This window comes from Lepisma saccharinum, chromosome 4 (genome assembly GCF_977018435.1).
Source record: "Lepisma saccharinum chromosome 4, izLepSacc3.1, whole genome shotgun sequence".
In the NCBI taxonomy this organism is placed as follows: domain Eukaryota; kingdom Metazoa; phylum Arthropoda; class Insecta; order Zygentoma; family Lepismatidae; genus Lepisma; species Lepisma saccharinum.
In genome coordinates, this window is record NC_139232.1 from 113,186,000 (window position 1) to 113,198,333 (window position 12,334).

General features: G+C 36.4%; 1 protein-coding gene across 1 annotated transcript; it reads left to right on the top strand.

Annotated features, from left to right (window-relative positions):
• Positions 1–2,383: 2,383 nt before the first annotated feature.
• Positions 2,384–11,896, top strand: PPP1R15 (Protein phosphatase 1 regulatory subunit 15). Its single transcript, XM_083121206.1, has 3 exons — positions 2,384–4,119; positions 6,443–6,580; positions 8,570–11,896. The coding sequence occupies exons 1-3, from the start codon at positions 2,788–2,790 to the stop codon at positions 8,861–8,863; spliced, it is 1,764 nt and encodes a 587-aa protein (XP_082977332.1). The 5' UTR covers positions 2,384–2,787; the 3' UTR covers positions 8,864–11,896.
• The last annotated feature ends 438 nt before the right edge of the window (positions 11,897–12,334 follow it).

A 12,334-nucleotide genomic window follows, 5' to 3' on the forward strand; every position in this document is an offset into this window, starting at 1 on the left:
ATTCGTTGGGCCTTTTCTGTTATTTTTACACTATTAAATCGATTACACTTCCAATGCTACGAACAATAAATAAACTCAGTAAAAAAAAATAAAGAAATCAGGGCGCGGGGGTAAATTTGACGCCCAGACACTTGTTGGTCGCCCCCGGTGCTAGCTTATATAGTACCTTCCTAAAATAGTCTGATTCAACTGTCGAGGTCATTTCCTTCATTGTGTGTGTATTTGCAGCAAGGCGAAGCTGTTCTAAAGTCGATGGGGGTCAAATTTACCCCCACGCGCCTAGTTACGTATGTGATTTTTGTTGTTCATTCTTTTTTAGAAATTTCGCTTACTGTGCTTCGTGAGTGAAATATTTTAACAGTTTTTACTTGATCTTTGTTGTGTGACCGTGTTTTAAAGTGAATGTTTAATTTTTCTAAGAAATCGTTCAAAAGTTCGTAGTATGAAAGACAGCAGGGGAGTATACGGTGGCTGTTGGAGGACATTTCGAACCTAGATCATTTGAGACCAAATCAGACCATGATGCAGAATATCAAGTTACTGAGTGAGAACATTATACTAATTCTAAGACAAATCATGATGATGAGAATGATATCTCGGATGAAGATGAAACTTATTTCCTGGGAAAAGACAAAATAACTGGATTAAAAGATGCTCCCTGCTCATGTTCGAATGTTCACAAAAGAAGTATGAACATTGTTTTACGTCTTCTTGGATCACTTGCAACTGCAAAATATGCAAAATCTGCTATCGAGGATTTTCACATTTCATAGATGACACTACTGTGAGAATCATTGTGGAAAATAACAATACGTACGTAGAAATTTAACGGAGATATTGTGTAAGGGAAAGAAATGACAAATTTGCCGATGAAGATGAAGTTTTAAAAACAAGAGAAGTTTCTTTGACATAATATATCATAAAAAATAATACAATGGTCCCTTTTAGTTAGTTGTGTAAAACAATTGAGATTTTGAAAAAATTTTTCAAGGGAAAATGTACTAAAAATATATATTTGTATTTCTTTAAAAAATGGATATTGCTAAATTTACACAAATATTTGAAGTGTAAACCCTACAAAAAAATATTTTTTGTATTGCTTATTCCACACTTTCCCCATTATTATAATTTGATTTAACAATTCAAGAAAGGGTTTTGAAATGTTGAAAATGCAATGTCTGTCCATATTATTTTTTTAAAATTAATTGCAACTATTTTCTATATTCAAAAACTACTTTAAATTCTTGAAAATAGTAATTTTAATCGTATAAAAGTATTTTTTGGTGCATATATATATCTTACTTGATTACAAATACTATTTTATATTTGGGGGTCAAATTTACCCCCACGCGCCTACTTAAGGTGGTGAAAGAGGTGCGCCTGGTTAAGGGTTAAGATTACTTGAACTCTTGCATTATTGTGAGACATTGTTCCAATAATGCAAGTTGGCGTGTTACTCATATTGTCAGAATTTGACGCAACTCAACTAAAACTTTCACGCAACTGAGCGTGCAGTTGGATACATCTTACATATGGAGTTGGTAACGCTGTTACTAACGCATGTGGTGCCGCACGATCCTTGAAGTGGCAACTACACGAACTAACACTTTTCTGATGCAATCTGAAATAGATCATGGCCAATGGACAGAAATTATAAACGACAAAGTGGCTGTTGCTACTACAAAAATAAATTTTAAACAATGGAAACAAAAAAAAAATATTATAATTTTGCGATTTTGTACAAGTAAATCGCTTTAATTTTCGGAAGTTAACACGGTAGCCAGTGTTGCTAATTGCATACATGAACCTTTAGACAGCTTGAGAGAATTTATTTACTACTGCACACAAATATTTGCATAGTGTGGAGCCAAACAATTATGGATTTGGTATTCATTCTATAAACTTCGAAGTTTATTGTTGATTAACAAGTCGGACTACAATTCACAAGTTATAAAAACGGATAGTTCATTCTTTTTTTTTTTTTTAGTATTTCTGTTGTGCTATCCCGACGATGGCAATAAACATTAAAATTATACACCCAAATAAATAATTTTCACGCCATATGTTATTGAGGAGGTTTATATGATTTCATTATGAAACAGATTTATTAAGAAATACCATTTCGGTAAAACAGCAATCAACAAAAATGTCTTGTTTCAAAGACGAACGGAACTGACACAATACTTATAATGCTGTTGTTTAAATATAATTACGATACATTGCGTTAGTATCGCCAATTTTGTACGTTATATATCGAGTTTGATTCATCCCTCCCAGTTTTCTTTTTCGGAAAGTTGTGTACGTGACTGTTGCCATGGATGTGGCAATGTTTAAGGTTATATGGCAACCCTGCATGACGCCATCTGTTGTGAGAAACGCGAACTTGAACTAGCATTTCCTTTTCTACAATGGCATAAAGATGGTGACTGAAACGTTGTTGATGAATATAATTTTGTCAATCATGGATAGCGACAGTTATTTTGGAGAAAATATTGATAATGTGACATTTTCAACACTATTGAAGAGAAGAGGATTTTGTAGGAAGAGTGTTCTACACCACAAGCGGAGAAATTTGGTGCCACGTTTGAATCGCAGAAGAAATCCAGTTTCTGGTACATTTTGCACAGCCAAAGGGAACAATATTGCTAGATTTAGGAAGAAAACAAGAAACGTGTTGAGTGAGAAGTTCTGTGCGCGAAATCTTGTGAAATAAGAGTAATTGTTGTACACGAATAGTGTAATATACTTGGCATTATAGTGATTGATATTTCGCCCTAAAGTAGGCGTATGGAGACGATGGCAGTGCTTGTTCCTATTAACACAGGATACAGTGAATCTTTTTCACACACAGTGAATCGTAGAACACTTTTACGCCTTGATAGCTGTGGAAGCGAAGAAAGTTCAGATTCTATATCCCAGGTTAATGAAGAAGACAACATGCCAGAAATAAACTTTTCAGAAGTTATGCATGATCCTACATCTAGTCACACAAGTGAAGATATTCATTTATTACAAAAAAATATGTTTTCAAAGGAGAGAGTTAGTTCCCCCAAAAGTTTTAAGTGTATGGAGGCATTTATGGCAACTCAAAATACTAAGAATAGGCATCACAATAACGCACACCCAAGACCAGATCGTGTGATAAGTACACAAGGAAGGGATGCTTTACAGCATTCCCTTTTCCCACAGAAAAATAAGTGTGAGTATTTGTTAAAGAATTTGGACAAAAGTTCAATGTTTAATAAATTAACGTATGCCGAAGTTACCAAAATGAAGCAAAATGGAAACCAAGAATCCATCTGCAGTGAGGAAAAAAGAGTGTCAATGCCATCCTTTAAGGAGAAACAGGGCAGACCTGCTTGTTCTCCTCAGGTGGATAAAAAGGAGACTGGTGATGTTTACCAATTTAAGGGTAGAGCTAGAAGACAAATTCCAGGAAGTTTTAACAGGAGATTGAGAAGGCAAAGGTATTATCGAGATGTAGGTAATAAGCCTGATAGAAACATGAAACCTGATAGTAAGAGAGAAAGAGAAGAGAGAAGTCTTCCACAGAATTGGCGTTCCCAGTGCTCGTTCGCAAAGATATCAACTGGCAAACCTATGGAAAAGCCAAACTGTTTACAATCCCTGAATCAATCAATAAAAAATATTGTCTCTGCCTTTACAAGGGAAAGGACTGAAGAAGATCAGTGTGACGGTAGGATGAGTGGTTCTGTGCAGGTTGATAACAAAGAATCCTATATCGGCAAGAATCCAAGTAGGACAGGTGCGAGTGGTAGTTTGTGTATTTTTAACAGCATTGGTTTAAATGACGGATCAGGGAGTGATATTAGTACGGACAGTTACAGCTTAACATCAGTGACATCGCACAGTTCGTTTGACCCAGTACAAGAAATGAGACGAAGTCCCCGTAGCCCTTGTGAAAGGTTTCAGCAGACCATAGGCCGAGGGAGGTCTTTGTCCGAAAGCTCAATTGAGAGCGAAGACAGTTGCGTGATTTTTGATAATAACTTGTGTTCCCCAGAAGAGGGTGTCTTCATTTATGGCACATGTTCCATTATTGATTCTGATGCTTCAGAAACATGGAGTGAACATGAGACTACAGACGGAGAGGATGAGGTACGTTGTTTTGTTGTATTTATGGCTATTATAAATAATTTTACTTTTTAATAAGCTTGGATAGTTACACAATTAGATTAAATTTATTCTCCATCGACATGCGACAGTAAATATCGTAGAAGCATGGGAATGATTGTAGAAGTAAATCGGAACCTTAGTAGAATGCATTTACAGACTTTATTTTAATGCTAAGGGAACCTAACCTAACCACAAAAGCATATATTGAACAAAATGTTAAGTAATCGCTAAAACTCCGTAGTATGTGTTAACAGACGTACATCGAAATCGAACCATGTAAAAATTGCATTCGTAGCATCATGAAATCGCAATAAAACAAAAGGAACTTGGGCCGAGTTGTTAGTTATACAACGTACTTTTGCCATGTAATTCTTCAGAAATTACACTTTCTACAATTTAAAAAGTGCAAATTAGTTTTTCCATTCATTTACAATAGGGTCATTCCACGTTATTTCAACAAGGTCATGTCACCCACTATCTCAGATTTTGATGAAACTTGGTGTGGTTGAAAAAAACCACCGTCATTATTTTCACTCTATCTCAAACAGTTTTAATTTTACATAAATCTTAATGAAATAATGAGGATTTTATAAAAAAAATACATCAGCGTTCAAAATGTTATATTAAAGCCGAGAATCTCAAGTGTAACACACAACACAGATTTAATGGCATTTCAAAGTGCTGTAAAATTTTAATTTCACTCAAAAAAGGCGCAACTATTCTATTCTTGTGTACATCTCTGTAAAAACATCAGATCAAAACTTGTAATGTGCATTTTTTTTTTTACCAAAAGTTGCAATACATTTTTATTGAAAATTTATATCCTCTGGAGATAAATAGGTGTGTGTTAAATTCACATGGCTATAAATTCAGTAAGAACTTGGATATTGCATGATATGGGACAACTTTTCTTTAAAAAAAATATAGATTACATGTCAATTGTCAACTTCTGTGGTGGAGTGGTTAGCACAGCATGCTATGGAGCCAGGGGTCCAAGGTTCGAATCCTGGCCTGGGAATGGGTGTTCTTGGTTAGTGTCCCTTCTTCAATTTCAGCATATCATCACTCATCTTTACAAATAGTCCAAAGTTGCAGAAAAGCAAAGTAAAATAAAGTAAATCAATCGCTCAATTATGTCACCTGTTATAGAATTTATTAAAATATAAATGACTACAAAAGTACATGTGTTTTCACTCTTACACTTGAAATCACATTAGCAACTGGACACATCTTTCTGAGAATTTCATGATTCCATCATTACGTGACAGTATTCGTGTTATTAAGTGTTGGTGTTCCTTTACCCTCGTTAATTATTTTGTGTTACTTCATGGCAATTTTAGGCTAGTCATGTTGATCATTGAAACTGAAAAAGGTACACTCACAATGTAACAGCCTGAGCCATGCAAGGTCGGGATTGAATCCTCGAACTTAAGTTGCCGAGGTTGTAAACTGACTTGCTTGGCCCCCAAATGAAATCTTAAAATTAGCCAAAGCACTTAAAGTGCATTTCTGGTTGTCTATTTAATCTACAGTTTAACATTATACACCCTGTGTTGTTATATTATTCCATGATACTTGTGTTTAATCAGCGTTTGTGTATGTAGACACATGCATATACTCTTTGTTTTTTCTTTACTGGCGAGAGAGTTCTGTTAGCTCTCACACGCCCATGACACACAGACTGGACTAGTTCCATGAATATCATAAAAAAGTTAATCTACTTACAAATAGCATATCAATTCATGATCACATGTTCATCCATATTTGCTTTGTTTATTCTCTGCCAAGGGGGAAAAGGATAGGTATTGGTACAATGGCAGGAAAAAGATACAGTGCGTATACTTATACTTAGACCTACACATTACATTAATGTTAATTGCCCAAAAATGTTCACAGAGGTATTCATACAGATTAGGTTATTTGCGTAATAACTTTTAAAATTTTGCAGTCATTGATTTTTCAATAATAAGACAAAAGTTTTCAGAATTTGTCACTGTGTCTGTAATTTAGTTGGAGACTAGTTATTTTAAGTACTGAGAAAATATATTATTGTTGTCTTATGCATTTATGTACTCTATTATTGTTAGTAATCTGTGTCTTTACATGTATACGGGAACTCACACTACTTTCAAATAAAGCTCTCAACAGCAAATGTAGGTTACCGTCACCAATATGTAAAATTGTGTACAATTTCTGTATTGTACATCAGTAGCAGATGGGGTATGCTTCACTTCATAGCAAAAAATCGCTGTGAAAGTAAATATAGTTTTTGCAATGTTGTGAATAATAATCATATTGTTTGCAGGTTGATTCAGTCGCAACATTTACATTTATCTGGTCAGTTGAAGATTTGTGTGATGAATCAGATCGTGGTGATCTGAAGAAAATTAACAGAAGGTGGCAGGAAGAATACCAGGTAGATGAGAAGCCGTCAGATAAGAAGGTGAGCATTGCAGAATAAAAGCTCTGTATGTGTATTTTATGTAGATTCATGTTCCACTATATATTTACAGGTTTTCCATTTTCTCCTCCCCCAATTTTCTAGACTTGGCAGCCCCTCCCCCCACTTAGATTTTTATTATTTTTTAAAGTGTGCTTTTTGTATGGAATTTTTCAATTCATGTTTCAGTTCTAGGAATTCAACAGTGTTTGCTTATTTCTTTATCTGAATTAATGTGTGCCATAACTTGCAAAAAGTTACAACCATATTTCATGTAAAAGGCACCTGTGCATTTGTGACGTACAAATTATTCACACTGATACCTTTAATGGCACAGCTGCAGCTAGCTCCTCTCGACAAATCAGCAGTCAGATTGGACTGACGACCCCCAGTGGTAAGGGAGAAGTGTTGTTAAAACAGCCCTATCAAAGACAGTAATTCTTTTGAGGTCACACGGAAAAGCAGGAATTGATATTTTCTTTCTTGGAACCTGCCTTTCACCAAATGGAGAGAAAAGATCAAGTTGGAAGGTTATAAGAACTGCCTTCCAGAGATCTTGCTGTGATTATTTCAATGATTTCTCATTCTGGGATGCACCCAGTAATGTCTTATATTTCTATTGCGTCGAAGGTGCAACAAAACAAAAGGTAATACCTTTTATTCCATGCAGGAACCATCTCCGCTTTCAGACTTTGTGCACAACTTCTTGCTTCCCACCAAGGTATCGGCGAGAACTTCGATTTTGTCAGAAATGTGGAAAATTCTGCTACCTCCCAAAGTTGCACATCTTTTTACCACAGCTAGGATATCTTCAGGGTACGGGTTCTTGTTAGAAATGAAATTAGACAGTAAGCCTAGCAATGAAGACAGTTAATCGATTATATTATATCTTTCTTTGTACATGAAGATTATAGTTGAGAACACATGAGAATATATTCATATAGAAGTAATCGGACTTTTACAGAAATTTCAATTGCTATAGTTCTTATTTGCTTGTCGTCACTTTCACATTCACTTGTGTGGGCTTCCTACGAGCTGGATCTTGACTTGGACTTCCTACTGGACTCAAGCTGGGACTTCCTTCGGGACTCGGACTTCCTTCTAGATCCAGGCTTGGACTTCCTTCTGGACTCGAACCTATCTTCTTATATCAGGACTTCCTTCTGGATTTGTCTTCTCATATGTCCATTGGTTGAGGATCTTTAGCTTTAGTCCTATCTTCGTAGATAAGTGCCGACTTTTTACCAAGTCCCAGAAAGATTATCTTATTTGTACTTTTAGACTTCCAATTAACAAGCCCTATCTAGTAACCCACCTTGGGGTGTCAAATAGACCGTGCCACCAATTATACTGTTCTCGACCACAAGTGTAAACTTGGTGCTGCAGTTGACAAAGCTCTTCCAAGCCGGTGCAGCCAAAAAGTGCTGTGGGTTGCGATCGGAACGCGCCGCCACTGATGTAATCAAAAATTCCACAAAGGGGACATACTAAGCCTACAGATTAGAGATATGTTATAAAACACACATTTATATTGGTATTTTCACTTCTTTAAATTTGTTATCTATTTACATATGAGTAGATGTTTAATTTCACAAGTATCTTTATTTATTAGTCATCTTTATATCTTTTCTTTTTTTCTTACATTGTATTTTATTATTGTTTATCTTTCTAATTATCTTTTATGTCTTTTTACACTATCATTTATTTATAATACAGCGATCTTCTTGTTTACACGCCTAGTGCTGGCATCTCTGTTTCGCTTTAGCAACTAGTTACAAGTATTAGCCCTATTGGGTACATAAGAATTCATGCTGGTGTCTTGTGTCGTTGCTGACAAAATTTCGGTACGTGTCCAAGTGCTCTTAGTCTTGGATTTTGTATTGGCCTCATAGTTATCATATCACCATGAACTTTATTTGATATTGGGTCTTCTTGGTTTTTGTAACATAATTTTTTTCTGTGTTCATTCTGACATTTATAATTTCCTTGTAGGTTCATTTCGCAGAGGATAAGCAGCTTGCCACAGTTCACCGAATGATAGCATGGGACTATGCGTATCGTGCGGCTCGCTGTGGCCCTTGGGAAGAGTACGCCAGGGACAGAGCCCGGTTCAGGTGCAGGATAGAGAGGTGTGAAGAAGCGCTGGCCTCCGTGCTGAGCAGGGAACACAGAGAAAAGGTTTGGAAACGGCTCATGTCGGGCAGTGAACATAGAAAGAAGTGCTGGATTGCGGAGAAGCTGTTTCCAGCTTTGAACAGTCTCGATCCCAGGAGTGTTTCTACGTAACATTTGTTTTGTGCTTAGATGGAGAAAGCTTTAATATCTGACCAAAGGAGAATTGTCACAGAAAAAGAAAACATCTTCGAGTAGATCTGAAGAGAATTGTGTACCGGGAGTGAAAGAGAGTAATATATATGTATAAAAAATTGTTGTCCTGAAAAGAAAATCAACATATACAGGGTGATTCAGAATTCCTATTACACACTTCTAGGGATTGTAGAGGGGACTTATTAGATCACGTTTTGATAAGGAACCCATGTCCGGAAACGTACAGTTTTGGTACTACACAGATGACAAGATCACATAATTGCACATCTCCTCTTCACGGTAGGCAACCCACATTAATGGAGGGTGACATCTTCAGTCACCTGATGTCATGTGTGCTGCTTCCAACGTCCTCTGTTTCCAATCCGGTGTGCTTCGACCTTCACGTCAGTTGCTGTTGAGTTGTTGCGGAAGACAGTTCAGTATGGTTGAATACATGTTTGCCGAGAACACAGACATGTTGTTAATTTAAGGCGAAGCTGGACGTAATGGTAGAGCTGCGCAACGTCTGTATGCAGAGCGTTTTCCGCATCGTGTCACTCCATCACATACCATTTTTGCACATTAGAATATGATGGAGATGAGAAATTATGTGATCTTGTCATCTGTGTAGTACCAAAACTGTACGTTTCTGGACATGGGTTCCTGATCAAAACTTGATCTACTAAGTCCCCTCTACAACCTAAATCACCCTGTATATGTGTGTGTTGATTTTATTTTCTAGATACAACAATTTAATTTATATCGTTAGTGTATTTATGTTATTTGCTAGCTCAGAGAATGCCGGAATATTAATTATATAAACTGGAAAAGATTGGGAATGATTAAACTAAAATGAACCCAGTGGATGTTTAAATTCCATCTATTTTGTTTTGCTGTGACAAGATAATTTAAGCATTAGCCTGTTTTATTTTGGCTATGTGTTCTGATTTTCCTTTGTTTTTTTTCTTGATTTAATATACACGGTGAATAATTTATAATTATTTTGATATATTATTGATTACTAGAGATGTGTTTTGAATAACAAAATGGATATATACTTATTTTTGTAGCAATGAATGGGCAATGTAGTTTCTGTACTATTATAATTTTTGCTTTTTTGCCTATAAAAAGTATTAATAGCATTCAATTGTATATGTTATGTCTAAAAATGTAAATTTTCACAAAATGGCTCTGTGAGATGTGATAAAATAGTGAACAAGAATAAGTTGTTCATTGAATTCAAAAAGTTCATCTGTTATACCATAACAAAAGGCTGTGCATGTTGTTTTTTTAATACAATTTGAGATCTCAGGTAATTTTCAACAATATATTGGTGAAAAAAATACATATATTGGGATAACTATATTAGAACTTCATTTCATGTTCGTCATACTTTATACAAGTTGAATATTTTATTTGTTTGGGGGAAGCTTTGGTTGGTTCCATAGTAGTTCTGTGATGATTCCTGCCGGGTAAATTAATTTTATTATAGTAATGTAGGATTTCCTTAACGATTGCATTCATATATTTCCAATCTATTCAAAATACATTGCAAAACATTGTACCATTTAGTGACCTTTTTTTTCCAGCTTATGTTGGTTCTTATGCCACACAAATAATCACAATACAATATTTCTCTTATTATTTTAATTTCTTATCATGTTGCTACTGCAGGTATGATGACTTTCAATCCAACTTTTGTTATTACCACTGCTAATATTGCACACCCAGAGAAAGAAAGTAGAAACCAGAATTACATGTGTTTGTTTTTTAAACAGGCTCATGTAATTAGCTGTTAGTGTTTATATTGGTGTCATATCTTCGAATTTCAGTCTTCTGGTTGAAATCTCTGGTAAAAGTTACTAGCTACAGGTGTTAAATATCTTCCTCTTATACTGTCTTAAGTTGGTTTCATGCTGGAAAAAAAAAAACATCTTCACCTCATAACTTCCTTGAATTTTCACTATAATTTGTACTTCCATTCAAACTATTTACTCTTAGATATGTTTTCCTGATTGGCAGATGCACCTAATATGTTATATGCTCATACATGAATAGGCCTTTGTTACAGTTTTGTGTATCCCAGTGTGTCAGTAGAATTTTATTTTTGAGGCAGTTAGTTTTTCCAAGTTAAAAATGTACAGAAACATTGCATGTAGAACATACATACATACATACATATATACAGGGTGTTTCAAAAGTTGTCATACATAGCATACAAAGCAGTTTTGTGCTTATACACACACGCTTAATTGCTGGGCGCTCTTGTGTACTCCTAGGCATCACTGCCAGCACCATTGTCAAAGTTGCCTCGTCTCTTGCCGCTCCTTGGCTGATCCGCCATATTTCCTGTCATCTTGAATTTAGCGATATGCTTGACTACGGCGTAATTTCATGTCATGTGTAATCGTCCTGTCCGGAGGATCCCTGTTGCAATCCTCCACGACCTTCCTGCAACTTCCAGACCCTGCCCGGATGATGATCCCTATGCATTTGTCAATGCCATTGTGTCACTTTACCTGAGCGAGTGCGCTATGTATGGCGACTTTCGAATCACCCTGTATATATATAAATATGTAAGGCAGGAAACGGTAAACACGTACCACAAACCGAAATAGTACATCTGTGCTTCTACTGTGGACTTGCGGGGAGGCTGCGAAATATCGATCTACTATTTCTGCTTGTGGTAAGTGTTTACTGTCTCCTACCTTACATATTTTTGTTTATCCACCCTTTTGGTCCTTTTCCTCAAGCTATATTTATGACACCGAAGTGTTTACTGAAATTTGTATTTGAAGTACATGCAAAAATGAATGTATAGCTCGACCACAAGGAAAAAAACCTTTCGTCCAAAGCGTTCGCGCAACTTCCCTGCCGTTATCGGTGTTCCGAGCAGTGTTGCCAGGTCAGATTTGAAAAATTCGGGAGATTGTTCCTTGGGAAACCAGAAGATCTGCTACAAAATTCGATGATCTAATAGTAGCGGATGAACGACGTTCTTGGGGGCGGATGGGCGGCATAGTCGTGCGCACTGGGGGGGGGGGGGGGGCAAGGGGAGTGGCGCGCATTGTTTACGGTGTAAACGTCACAGATACCTTTGTAACAATGGTGCTAAACCCAGCACCCTGTGTTTGGCGAAAATATACAGAAGATCTCCATTTCAGGAGTGGACATGTTTCAAACAAAAGAAAGTAAACCGCCCGAGGGAACCGACCAACATCTTTCATCTCTTCCGCATTTTCCGGTTAGAGGGTGCGTGGAAAACACCCTCAAATTTGCCCTTTCTCAGCACCGACACAAGGGGTTAACGATGCCTCTATTATCGCGAGGAATTTTTATGACAGGAAATGATAGAAGGTTGTGTTCACAGATGAAGCTAACGTGCCGCCTTTCGTTGTCGACGATTTTCCACAATATTTCAAGTCGAATGCTAACAATAACAAATCAATT